The following is a 14,120-nucleotide window of genomic DNA, read 5'->3' as shown; positions in this document are numbered from 1 at the left end:
TTTCAATAAAAGCACAAGGTATTTCTTGACGTTATTTCTGCCCTCTGTCTCTAAAGTTTGCTATGGGGACTAACACTTTCCATTCCTCATCAACAGATACATCACCTTTTTGGCACCACAGGTGGAATTTCTTCCTAATGTATAATTTTTCCTTATACAGAAGTCGATTGTCTAATCATGCAAATACAACAGAATTCCAAAAAGTGCCACAATACAGCTCAACTCTTTGCAATCTACTACCTAGTTGGTACACTGCCCCAGGAACCTCCCAGAGAACAGACTGTTATCCTTACTTAGATCTGACAGTGTATTTCATATATGGCATTTCAACCTCTCTTTGTGGGGAGAGAGAATTGAAATCCACTCCCTGATTCCATTGCTTTTTCATTCTCAGAGTCCTGAAATGCATGGAGATTTCTTTGATTTGTTGATGATGTCTTCACTGAACAGCCTGATTAGAGAAAAACTTACTGATTCAATCAAATAGAAAATAAAGACAAAAACAGGTAGTGGTAGATTTCTCAATCTTTGCTCATGTCCTTGGAGACTAGGGTAGAGTTTCACAGCTACTGCATTTTCCCCAGCTGGATCTTCTTCCAGGCCTCTGATGCTGTGAAAATGCAGGAGTCGAGGATCCCAGCTACAGTAAATGTTCCTCCAATGATGGCACATATCTGAAATGTATGGAGAGAGGAAACAGGTTTGTCAGTGATGAGGGAAACTTTTACACAGCTTGAAACTAGGGAGAAGGATATTATTGCCTACTGCTAGAGTATTTCCTGGAAGCATAGTAAGAACTGGGTAACAGTACTGGGGACATAATTACGTGACAATCATTCAGGAAAACCGTTCCGTACAGTGGAATAACTTACTGCTATCCTGAACTCATCATAGCCTGAGCTAATTGTAAATCCCAGCTCCTAGGAGCCTACAGCATGAATGCTGTTCCCTTCTGCGCTAAACTCCACCTAACAAAACTTTCTAGAAGTTCTGTGTTGCTCATATCTTCCTACTACTGTTTTCTATTACAAATACCACGGCCTTGTAGTCTTTCCCCTATTTCACAAGATACAACATTTGCAAACAGGCAAGACACTTAAATAGCATGTGAAGGACAGTGACTAACAGAGGAACCTAGCTACCAGTGACACCTACAGCTATGTCTGTCTAACACTTTCCATTACAAGGGCTGCTTACAAAAGCACTGCCAGCTTAACTCTTTGTGGGCCAAAGTTTTCCATGCAAGACGTCTCGGGTTGAATTATTTAAACAACAGTAAAAACACATAATCATTTTCAAGAACAGAATTAGGGAAAAAATTAATCTCCTGATTAGCATAACAGCCTACTTCAGGTCTCAAGTGCTAGAAAAACGCAAAAGTATTCTGACATGTCAAACCAAACGTACCTTGGTGTGGAGCACCCGAAATCAAGGGCACCAGTTACAGACTTTGCAACACACGGCTACGATTCCCTTATCTATGAAATGGGGACAATGCCAAACTTGCCTCCCAGGGAAGCTGTGATGGAAAACACATTTGAAGGTTCAATAGCATGACAACAGCGCTCTCAGAGTCCTTGTGGAAACATATGACTTGTACTCAGGATCTGGTTAAGATAAACCACCTGCTAGTAGTCAAATACCATAGGATGGGAAGAAACGCTGCTCACAGGCTGCCACCCCAGCCCGCGCACTGCACAAGGCAGGGTTCACATGGAAAGTATGATACACGATAAATGTAACTTAATAACATTTAGCAACCAAGTTATAATTACACAGGGCCTGGCATTTCCTAACTCCCACATTTTTTACTTCGTAACTGTGATGCTCTTTATTTGGTCTTTTACATCTCCTAGGATTAGGTGGCTCTAAGGATAAGAGACACCGAGTCAGTAAGAAGGGGACAAGATACAGAGCTTATCTCCTGAGAAGGGCCTGCCTAGGAAAAGGGGGATTTGGCTGTGACCTAGAAGCCAAGAGAGAGAGGAACCCCAAATCAGTACGCCAATGTAGCAGGGTATCAGGGAAATGCAATACAACTGACACAGAAGGGAACTGGTGCCACACCAGACCTACTGCGCCATGTCTCTCCTCCCATACAGCACTACACCCCATGGGCAAAGCTACAGACAAGAGAGTCACATAGCGCACTGTTCAGCTCAGCAGGGAGTTAGCAGTGGCAACAGAACAAACAGTTCAGTAATGGTGAGCGAAGGCAGCAAGAAATAAAGCACTCATTTACATGCGTATTTATAACTGGATATATGCATTTAGTGACCTTGGTGAAATGACGAGCTGCAGTAAACATGGCTTTTGCAAGACAGCTGGCATTCCAGCAGATAAAGGCTTCAAAACCCAGAGCGCCAACCTAACTGAGCCAAAGTTAGTATTTTTAGGGGACAAGTCCAGCTCCTGCTCCCTGCGCCCCCCCCCCCCAGTCTATCCCTCAGAGCATGACGCAGGGTGACTTTTCAGGGAAAATGACCGCAATGGAGTTGGGTTATTTCAGTCCACAGCAGCTCAGCTGACAGGAGATGCTACACCGCAAACAACAGAAAAACTGTCCAACACTAAGATTTTGCATCATATGGTAGGAAAATCTGATTTCAGTGCAGCAGTGCAGAGGTGAGGAATAGAAAAAAAATATATATTCATCTGCACAGCTCTGTACTGCTCTGTACTGCTGAAGGTTTGAGTCACACACACCTGGCATTCACTTGGAGCCTGCCTCCCAGCACGCACACAGCCCTCTTGTTTTGTTGTGACAAAAAAAAAAAGCAGCACCAGTGTTGGTCTCTAGGTCAGCACAGAAGCTGCACCCACTGTGTTTCTTTATCATCACAGTTCTAATATGTATGTGGTGCTGCTCCTTCGCAGCACTGAAGGAAGTTAGGCATCATGCACTTCTTTACATTTAATGGAGCATACTGGGAATGATCTGCATTTGGCTCCCTGAGGTTACAGTTTGACTCAGGCCCAACCATTAAAGAAGAAAGGAAAAGAAATACAGAAATGTAATAATTACAGCAGTAAGAGACCATGCTATGTGGGGTACATGTGAGGATTTTGAACAGAATATGGTTATAGAATAGTGGCTGGGATGCAGGATGAAGTCTAAAGGAAAACACGAGTGGATATGTAGGAGGGGGCAAAGCTGCAAGCAAGATGGCAGAAAGGCAATTGTCAGATACCTGACTCTGTAGGACCCGCAGGTAATTCCTGGTAAGGTAAGCTGTGGAATCCCACCCAAGAGATTTCTGGCTGACCTGCAGCACATCTTGTAGAGCAACACTATCGTGGTTTTAAAAATGCCACAGGACCGAGTCTATGATATCTGTTGGTAACAGGTCCCATGGCTGAAATAATTCTACCTGCAACCATTTTTCTCTCCCATTATTTCCAGTTTCCTTTTTTTCTATACCTAGAGGGCAGATGACTTCTCTCATATAATGAAAAAAATTCTATTCTTTTCTTTGGATTTTGAATGCTTCACCAGAATTTTGGCTTGTTTTCTGCCTGCTCTCTGCTCTCAGCTGCTAGACTGACCTTATGATAAAACCTTCTTTCAGTTTGGCCACTTACAGGAACTCATAAATTTTCAGCAGTGAAAGTCTCTCCCTGCTCCATAACCTCAACCACAAGGCCATGAATGGCTTCTATTTATGGGGAGATGCCTTGATTTTAAGCAGTACTGTTTAACAGGCAAAAACTACTGTGTTTAACACTATGCCAAGTGTCTCTGGTTAGCCCCAGGATCCGTGGCAAATTCACAGCCCAGTCACAGTGGCAGCACTGACCCACAAGCAATACAAAATCTGATTTAGTACTGAGTATTTTAAAGTGTGACATGTAAAGTAAAATCTATGCTAAACCAATGCCTTTAGTCCTGCTCAGGAAGCACCTCTCACATAGTGCAGAAAACTAGGATAATTTTTCATACCACAAAAACCCAAGGAGGCAGCATGAGTTAGAGCAGGTCTGTTGGGAACACAGAAGACCTGGGAGCACTGCTATGGTGCAATAATGCTGCTCTTAGTGGCGCTGAAGTTTTTCGGGGGCAAACTTGTTACTAACAAAGAGCATCAGATAATCTTCCCACCGGCAGAATGAGATTCCTTTGGCTCCCTGCTGAAAAGCCAACACCCCTCTCACAAGGCCATAGGATTCACCCCCACTCCTGGGACACGTTTAAATTTACTGAAAGCCACATAGGTGCCCTAGTAAACAAGCTGGGCACCCATGGAAAACTAAAAGGAGTTGCAGGTGATCATCTCCCTACCCCAGAGCCTCTCTTGTGGCTTTTAAATTAAGCAGCTGCTGCTCAGAAAAAGCTGATGCTTTCCATGGCCAGCCCCATTCGGCAATGACTCCAGTTGCCCCAGCACAATCTCTGCCTGGACCTCAGCCCAGTGCCTATCATCACTAACTGGTCTCCAGAGCAACGGTGATGCAAAAGGCCATGCTGGAGCTACAGGAAGGGGCTAAAGCAGTGGAAAGGACAACAGAACCGATCATGTCATCAAAACAGGGCAAGGAAACCTAGGACAAAAAGTGTTTTGATCTTCTGCAGCACTGCTCCTCCCCTCCAACCTTTTCAATGCCACGCTGAATGCTGTAAAGCTTTAAGTGTAGCACATACACAGCCAAGGCTGCCCTACCATAAAACACTCCTAGCCTAAATGAGAGCAAGGGCAGGTCATCTGTACCAGAGCCAGATGGTCCAGACTGATAGCCATGATATAGCATCTGCAACACGTCTGACAATGGCCTGGCATACCTGCCTGACATACTGCATAACAGCTACTGCAGACAGTGTCATCCACATGTCTCCACAGGAAGGACATTCAAGTAGAATGGCCCCAAGTGAGCTGCTTGAGACTATAGCCATTTATAAGACCAAACAAAGTAGACAAAAATAAATTGTAAAACTCTTCTTCAGCAGTCTAGCAGCCAGCACATGCCTGGCTAACTTTACAAACAGGATGGGGCAAAATCCTAGCTGGGGCCATCTCAAATCCACAAGGTCATTGTGGCAACCAGTGAGGAAAGCCTCTATTGTGGACTCCTTATGTAAACTCTGAAGCATGGTATCACATTCAACAAAGATGCTATTTATATGCATACAATGGCATATCAGCAGTAAATCAATGCTAGCAATGGATGTGACAAAGAATAATGCCAGCTATCAATCATTTCCAAACACTGTTTCCCATTAAAAACACCTCCATTCCCTCAGCCCCAACAAGATGCGTAAGAAACCTATGAGAGCATACTGTTAGGGAAAAAAAAAGTAGAGGCAATACGAGATGCCAAGCCATAAAATGCTGATGTTTGACCTTTTTTTAGGATTATGTTTTGAAACCAAACAGATGTGCTAAGAAGAGCAGGTCTTAAACCATGAAAGTTAGATTTTACTTCAAGCCCCTTTCTCTTGGTATTTGTGTATCCTAGAGATCACATGCATTTCTGAAGTTAAGTGAAAGGAACTTGGTGTTTATCAGAAGCTGCAAAATCAAAAATCTCTTAAGTGCAACACAGCCACACTGTTTATGTTACTTCCAGTTAAAATATTCAAACAGTTTAATAATAAAAATCTGAGGTCTTCATTCCAACCAATTTATCAACTACTTCACATTCCACCATGCCCCATTGGCACAGCAGACTGCAGCTTAAATTTTAAGCCAATTCCCTCAGGACACATTTTTTAAAGCTCTGGAAGATCTTTAAATAGCTCTTTGCCTAACTACCAGTTTGGACAGTACAGCTTTCTTATAGATGCTGATATCAGTACTGCAGGATGTTATCTGTATAGATCAAAATATAACTTGTCAGGAAAACACATCTGGAATTTAATAGTGCAGCTCCTTCCTGCTTCTACCCAGGAGTAAATGCCTGGAACTGGCATACCCATATTAAGCCAAGCAGCAGCACTGAGTAAAACAACTGCCCTGCTTTCTCTGCAAGTTAGATCTCATCATTAGAGAGACGGTTTATTGCAGCATGCTTTACTGCATACCACATTGGTTTTACTTCCAAGTTTCTGACATGCTGCAATAGTGCCCATCCTGCCTAGACAGAGTTTGGCACTTCTGGAATAGGATAATTTTCTTTCTTCTTGTGCCTAGCTATTAAATCAAATTGTCAGAGCACTGGGCTTACCAGTTACCTCACTTACACTTCAGTACAATTGTGCTGATGTACTGCTTTATTTCAATCATGTCACACTGTGCTGAAGCAGAAACTCAATTATTCTAGACAAGAAAGGCTCAGAAGAGAAATGGAAAGCAGGCAGAAGAAAGGAGAATTAGAGGTTTAGAGTAACTCACCGATGTGATAAACCTGTACAAAGGCTGTCGCCTCTCTGTGTATTTCACTGTGATGGGGCTCAAATCGTAACGAAACCAGATAGCTGGGATAATGCGGCCGGTGTGACTGTAGGCTACATACTCCTAGAAAAGAAAAATGGCAGAAAACATGAGCAATCTCATTCCAGACAGAGTGTCTGCAATAAAACTGCTTCTGTGCATCTGGTCCTTACCCCACTGTTTTGTACTAATGATCAGACTAAAAGCAGCAAACAGTTGATTCCTGTATGACTGCCCATCCCTCTTCCTTATTAAATTGGAAAATAAGTTCTTTACAGTCTGATAATGATATAGCTGGGAACAGAGAGCGATGGTACTTAGTCTCACCTTCATTCAAAGTTACAGAAGTAAATAGAAAGGTTGTCATTGATTTATCTACCTTAGATCTACTCTTTTTAAATACAAGCAGTCGCTAAGTGGTTGCAGGTGAAGTTTTCGTACTGTGAGTATCTAAATCGTATACTGGGATATTCATCAAACAAATGGAATTTAGTTTGCAAGAACCTGAAAAACCCCTTCTTGTCCATGCACTCAGAACAGCAAGCAGCAGCTCCTGCCTGTAAGGCCCCCTTCACACTGGGTCCAACAATGCGAGTGCTTTGCCCACTCAGTATGAATCATGTAGAGCCATGTTTAAACCATGTCTAAAAATCATGCTGAAAGCTCAAATGAAATTGTAGACAGAAAAATATTGGCAAAGATTAAAAAAAAAATTCCAAGCTGATTCAGGAGAGACATCTTCAGATTGCCAGTGATAATTTAATTAATTTAATTTAATTTAATTTCTTTAATACCAGGTACAGTGCAATCAATCAGCCATAGGACAACAACCCAAAAGACGTACTGCACAAAGCCAATGTAGAACAGCTACTAACATCAACTTAGTATCAAAACTCACATCTTGATGAGCTAATATTTTGTCTGTGCTCTCAGTGGATATATATCGATTTTCAAGGATCAGGGCATATTATCTTGACAGACTGAAGACAAATCAAAGAAAAGCAGGCTGGGGACTCAGCAATCTAATGAGGAACTGGGGTTGTTCAGTCTGGAGAGAGGAGGCTGAGGGGAGACCTTATCGCTTTCTACAACTACCCGAAAGGGGGTTGTGGTGAGGTGGGTGTTGGTCTCTTCTCCCAAGTAACTAGCGATAGGATGAGAGGAAATGGCCTCAAGTTGTGCCAGGGGAGGTTGAGACTGGATATTAGGAAAAATTTCTTTACGGAAGGAGTGGTCAAGCATTGGAACAGGCTGCCCAGGGAGGTGGTGGAGTCACTATCACTGGAAGTGTTCAAAAAACGTGTGGACGTGGCATTTCAGGATATGGTTTAGTGGGCATGGTGGTGTTGGGTCGATGGTTGGACTTGATGATCTTGAAGGTCTTTTTCAACCTTAATGATTCTGTGATTCTGAGCACCATCAGCACTGGCATGGCACACACACTGCCTCTTTACCTAGCTGCTCTTCCCTTCTTTAGCCCTATGACATGCCTGCCAACTCAGATGACCTCTTCTGTTTTAATTCTCCTTCACACAGAGGCAAAGACAACCTCAAATACTTCAGAAAGATGAAGAAAGGACAAGCAATAGGACAAGCATGATCCAGAAAAAAATAACCTTACTCTCTGTGAACTCAGAGGAAGCTAGTGAAACAGCTGCTGTCTCCTTCATTAATCACATAAATCCTAAATTTCCCTCCATTTAGCTTTTTTTCCATGGATGACAAGAGAAGCAAAATGCAGCTGAAGGCCCTAGTCATAATATCTTCAGGGCTCCTATTGCAGAAGTTCTGCAGCATATCTTGGGACAGTGGCTATCTGGGGAAGTGAGAGAACACAGGGTCTAGGAGGTAAAAGGGGAGAGGAGACAGACAGTCCACACTTAAGACTCTATTCATCTCTTCCTACTGGTCAATCTGTGCCAGACTATTCCAATGGCTTCTGATTTCTGTTTCTCACCAATCAGTATGGGAGTCAAGGACTAAAGCACCGATAACAGAATTTTTATTTTTAATGAGAAGAAAACGCAAGAGGCAGCACTGTTTCTGTGCACTTCAATTTTGACAGAACTGACCTCATTTTTTCCTTCCTCTCCCCTTTTCCCCACCAGCAATCCTGCCCTAATGAGTCAGTCTTGGCGAAACGCCCCAATTTGCAACCGTGCTCACAGAAGTGTCAAAAGCTCCTGCTGTCTATTTTCCAAATTACTTTCGCAAGTTGCGTCGCAACAGTCTTATCAGAACAACAGTTGTGACATTAAGCAGAACAAATACATTGTAATCTGAATAGAGGGAGACATCCAAATCATTGGTACACACTGTACAAGCAAGCCAAAAAGACAGGAACGTTAATCTGAGAACTAGTCCATGAGAGTGCATGCTTGATTCTCAGTTATGATAAACTAACGGTAATTAGATATTATAAATGGATTCTGGACTTTTATTTAGCACTTGACTGGCAAATCATTTTAAATTGAAAAAGGCTTTTTACCTTAAAAATTAAATAGGGCCTTTTTTTTTTAAAGTTCAATGCATCGTGTTACTAAGATACAAATAATTTCACATTTAATGTAAATTAAAGACTTATAAAGCTACAATAACTATCATAATCCACTATAATAAAGTAGGCACTGTGAAACAGTCAACCAGTACTTATTTGCTGCTACAGGTTCAGTGTCTTCATATCTGAAACCAATGTTTGTAAAAAGCTAAAAACCTGCTAACTTGTCTGATACATCCATCACAACTGAGACTGTTTTATTAATAAAACCACGTGTAAGTGCTGTTTCGTATGTTCAGCTGGATTGCGGTTTCCAATCCAGATGCATCTTGACACAAATAACAAGAGCTCCTGCAGCATGTAAAAAACCTTCCACACAATTTGTAGAAATCCAGATCAGTTAAACTGACATATGAGAAAGTCAGGAGCAAGAATATCTTTCTCTAGAATTAAAACCATACCACCACCTGCTCTGACAAGCCCTCACAGTCCCAACCACGGTAAACGCCAGGACCAGGAGCAACAGAAAGCCCCACTCTGAAGAGCTTCAGTTCCTCCTCCTCCCAGCAGAGGCTACTGCTCACCTACAAACAAACGTACATGGCTGCAGAGCACAGGAGCAAGAGGGAGGAGGAATGACGACTGAAGATCCTCCATGCATCCACTGGGCTGCAATGAGGAGCTTCTCTGAGAACTACCTGCTGCTTTACCTTATTTGCTACAGTATATTGGTATGAGTATCGCTGCTTGCCACTCATGTCTTCGTACACCGTCGGGACTATCTTCAGTATGTAATCATGAGATGCAAGAGCTGTGGTCAGGAAAGGAAAGGAAAGTATACTTTAGCATTCAAAGAAAGGAATCACAGCCTTTCAAAGTAAATGTGCAAAATCAACTAAAGTAAGTCACAGAAAAGCTACCTCCCTCCTCCTTATCTCAGGTTCTGTGACAAAGTGACAATTTCACATCCTACATTTATGTCCTTTGTACAAAACTTTATAAGGTAGTTGGATGACACCAGAACCTGCCCAGCGTTCTAAGACTTCTGTAGTACCACAACCCATGGAGATGAGTTTGGGTCACTTGAATCTTCCTAACTGCTTGCAACTATAAATGATAAGACCTATCAGCACCACAAAAAGCTGTTCTGGTTAAATCAAGAACTAGCTAGGCTTAGAGCTGCAGCTCATCAACAGAAAAAGCTGAGGCATCACAACCTGTGGAGTCTCATTTCTTGTGCACCCATTGATCTTTCTTTCTCTTCTTCCTTCTCCTACTGTTGCTTAACAACTATTGATTTATTTTTTTCATTATTTAAATCTCTTGTGCCATTTTTTTGGTCTGCTGAAACAGAATTCTAAATTATTTCTCTGCAGGATCCTTTGGTCAAGTGTAACACAATGACATTTGGCTCCTGGAGAAAAAAAAAAAAACAAAAACCAAAAAACCAAACACAATTGTCTAGCTTCAGGAACAGCCGTAGAAATGTTGTTCCAAGAAGTGGACAAGACTGATACCCTATGGTAGCCTGAACACTTGAAGGACAAAAACTGTGCTGAATTGTAGCATGCACTGGAAATTTCTTTTTGTGTTGCTGGTCATAAAGAAGGGCAATGAAAATGTCTATCTTTCCAGCCACAGGGTAGAACTTAAGGTAAGAGCTAACGTGCAATACAAGAACAAGGAAAAGTTCTGGTGGTGGTGACAGCAACAAAGGGAAGCTATAGGAATAGGATATAGATTAAAAACTCAGTAATTCTGAGTCTGTCGTAACAGAGCTGGAAACAATGTCCAGGCTGCAGAAAGGCTGCAAAGGACCTTTTAGGCTAAGCCTTCTCTATGGTGCTGGAGAAAATGCAAATGTCAGTCAGCAACGGCTGCATGATTTTGGCTAAAGAGGCAAATTAAAGACTTCTGGATACACCAGTGTTGCATGAATGGCCCTGTTTTCCCTCCTGCAGAGAGTGGCTAAGACCTGTAATCATCAAGAATACATACGATTTGAGCTGAGTTTGTCTGCTCCCTCCAAGGCATTGAATGCTCCATGAACGTTATGGACCTGGAAAGCAAAAAGGTGTATGAGGAAACTATGCTCTGACTTGGTACTCTTGGTGCTTCTCTATTCTATCCTGTACCAAGGAGATCATCTGATTCAACCTTTCCGAAAACAAAGTCTCAACCCAGTAAAAGATGACTTGAAATATCTTTCAGTGACCATCACCACAGCGGTTGGTTCCAAGCAAAAAAGTTGATTTCACAACGTCTTACAAGATGAAACTCCAAAACCACTCCAAAGCCAAAGGAATTGCAGTTGGAAGAGGCCAGTTGTGAAATTTCGTTGTGAGATATTTCCCAAGAGCTTTGCATAGTTAACTGTGAAATTAATTTATCAAGCTGAAAGAAAAATAAATGGGAGTCACATTCAGGTTAAAACTCAAGATTTCCTCTGTAAAGGTAGCTCATATCAGAGCAGTTGGGCTTGTACAGCTTTAAATCATTAGCCCAGCTTTCACGCCATGCACACAATGCCCTTGGAGATGGGAAGGACACATGCCAACACTGCCATCCATTCAGCTTTTCCTGCAGCTGGTCGCAGGCATGCAAGTATCTGTTTGCCCAGAATAACAGGATTTCCATCCCATGCCTTCCACATACTATGATCTGAAGTCTGATGTCCACCAACAGAATAATCAATTTGTGAACTCTCTAGACAGGAAAAAACCTCACAGCAACAGCTGTAGATTAGAGGTTGCATCATTCACATAACATACAGTAAGCTATACAGAAAGACAAATAACTCCACAACCTAGAAATTCCTGACCTTAAGCCAGACAACCTAGAAGAAGAGTTTGGAAGAAGTATTTGGTCATGGATGTGACAGAATTTCAGGTCACTAACAGGGCAATGCCATCTCCTTCCCAGATCCCCTCAATAACTGAGAGCATGTGGATGTATTTGTCTCATCCTAATGGCTACTTCCCTATTCTGAATGCTACGGAGTGGATGATGGTTTGGAGAAAGCAGCAACTGAACCCATTTCTCTACTGAGAAAGGAAATTCTAGAGAGGCAAAATCATCAGCAAGTTCAACTGGCAAGGTGCTGGTAACAAGCACAGAGCAAAAGCATCAGCTGAACCTTCTACACTGCCTTGCAGTCTGCTGGCATTTCAAATACGTTACACTACAGCAACCATTTCCAAACTACACATGCAGACTGTACATATTCTTTACTCATTGTAAAAAGCATATGAAGAAAGAGAAGCACCTGGACTGGGTTAGTGTTATGTTCCATTCTTGATACAGCTGAGAAGTAAGTCTCTTATAGCATATCTGGGCCAGAGTCTTTAACATCCACTTCAAATACTCTGACAGCAAATATTTTAGTGGCTGCTCAGCAAACAACTGTATCTGTCCTGTGAGGTACCTGTATACTTGGACTTAATGTTCTTGTCCTTGGCTCTCTAGTATCTACACTTCTGTTTAAATGTAAAAGTTGTCTGCTCTGCATCTCTCTACACAGTGAGTTTGCAAAGCTGTGAGTTACAGGACTTCCACACAGACAAAGCCACCAGACATCTCCACTCTTGCCTGTTTCTGTGCCATCAGGTCCTTTGGTGCCTTTGCCTCTCTTGTCTTTACAACATGGATGGTGTTTGTAACTCCTAGTCTGATGTTTTACCATGATTTTCCTTGTGGAATATTCTGAACTCCCATTACAATACTTGCTGTCTGTACTGGGTTTGTGTGGCAAGGCTTTGGTAGGGGGGACCTACAGGGGTGGCTTCTGTGAGAAGCTGCTAGAAGTTTCTCCCATGTTCAATAGAACCAATGCCAGCCAGCTCCAAGACAGACATGCTGCTGGGCAAGACCAAGCCCATCAGCGACGTACCACCGCCATCAGCGCTACCATGCGCCTCTGAGAAAACATGTGTAAGACAGGGAAAAAATAAAACTGAGCAATTGCAGCCAGAAGGATGAGTAAGAATATGAACGTTGTTGGAATTGTTGGAACAACTCTGCAGACACCAAGGTCAGTGCAGAAGGAGGGGGAGGAAGTGCTCCAGGTGCTGGAGCAGAGGTTCCCCTGAAGCCCACATGAGGCCGGCTGTGCCCCTGCGGCCATGGAGCTCCACGGGGGAGCAGATCTGCACCCGCACCCAGGAGGGCCCCACGCCGGAGCAGGGGGATGCCCGAAGGAGGCCATGACCCCGTGGGCAGTCTGCGCTGGGGCTGGCTCCTGGCAGGGCCTGTGGCCCCGTGAGGAGAGAGAGGAGCCCCGGCTGGAGCAGGTTTGCTGGCAGGACCTGGGACCCCGTGGGGGCCAGGCTGGAGCAGCCTGTTCCTGAAGGATGGCACCCGTGGGGGGCCCAGGCTGGAGCAGCCTGTTCGTGAAGGACGGCACCCGTGGGGGGCCCAGGCTGGAGCAGTTTGTGAAGAACTGCAGCCAGTGGGAAGGACTCATGTTGGAGAAGTTCGTGGAGAACTGTCTCCTGTGGGAGGGACCCCAGGCTGGAGTAGGGCAGAGGGTGAGGAGTCCTCCCTCCAAGGAGGAAGGAGCAGCAGAGACAAGGTGTGATGAACTGACCACAACCTCCATTCCCCATCCCCCTGCGCTGCTCAGGGGGAGGAGGGAAAGAAAAATCAGGAGTGAAGTTAAACCTGGGAAGGAAGGAGGGGTGAGGGGAGGGTGTTTTTTTAAGATTTGGTTTTATTTCTCATTACCCTACTTTGATTTGCTTGGCAATAAATTAACTAATCTCCCCAAGTCGAGTCTGTTTTGTCCGTGACAGTAATTGCTGAGTGATATCTCCCTGGCCTTATCTTGACGCACGAGCCTTTCCTTGTACTTTCTCTCCCCTGTCCAGCTGAGGAGGGCAGTGACAGAGTGGCTTTGGTGGGCACCTGGCATCCAGCCCAGGTCAGCCCACCACACTGCCCATAGATTGCTAGTTAATCTCTGCTCTACAAAGCACACAGGTGTGTTCCTTGGGGGAATGTACTTGTTTGTACCTTGTTCAGTACCTGGAGGGACTTCAACAAGCAGTAAGCTTTTGGCCACAGCAACAAAATTGCTTTGCAACAGAGAACTTAAGCAAGCCTATTTGGCCAGACATTCTCAGGACTGCTGCGCTACCAAGGCCTAATCTACTGCTTGGAGCAGTGGCACAGGAGGCTAGTCAGTGGTTTAACAGTGCCAACACTCCATTCTCCTGCAACATGGACGTCAAAAAGATGCTTGCCAGGACCTTCAGCACCCT

The 14,120-nt window shown here is 43.7% G+C and overlaps 1 protein-coding gene across 1 annotated transcript in view; it reads right to left on the bottom strand.

Annotated features, from left to right (window-relative positions):
• Positions 1-566: 566 nt before the first annotated feature.
• ERGIC1 (endoplasmic reticulum-golgi intermediate compartment 1) overlaps positions 567-14,120 on the bottom strand; it is a gene marked incomplete at its 3' end in the record, with an annotated part of 36,251 nt that continues 22,697 nt past the window's right edge. Inside the window, exons 6-9 of the mRNA XM_082006177.1 lie at positions 10,861-10,921; positions 9,573-9,673; positions 6,327-6,449; positions 567-674 (exon numbers count right to left, since the gene is read on the bottom strand). Of these exons, the coding sequence (XP_081862303.1) occupies positions 567-674; positions 6,327-6,449; positions 9,573-9,673; positions 10,861-10,921 (393 nt within the window). The remainder of the gene's footprint in view (positions 675-6,326; positions 6,450-9,572; positions 9,674-10,860; positions 10,922-14,120) is intronic.

This window comes from Phaethon aethereus (assembly GCF_964289735.1).
Source record: "Phaethon aethereus genome assembly, chromosome: 14".
Classification (NCBI taxonomy): domain Eukaryota; kingdom Metazoa; phylum Chordata; class Aves; order Phaethontiformes; family Phaethontidae; genus Phaethon; species Phaethon aethereus.
This window is presented reverse-complemented; position numbering and strand designations above follow the sequence as displayed.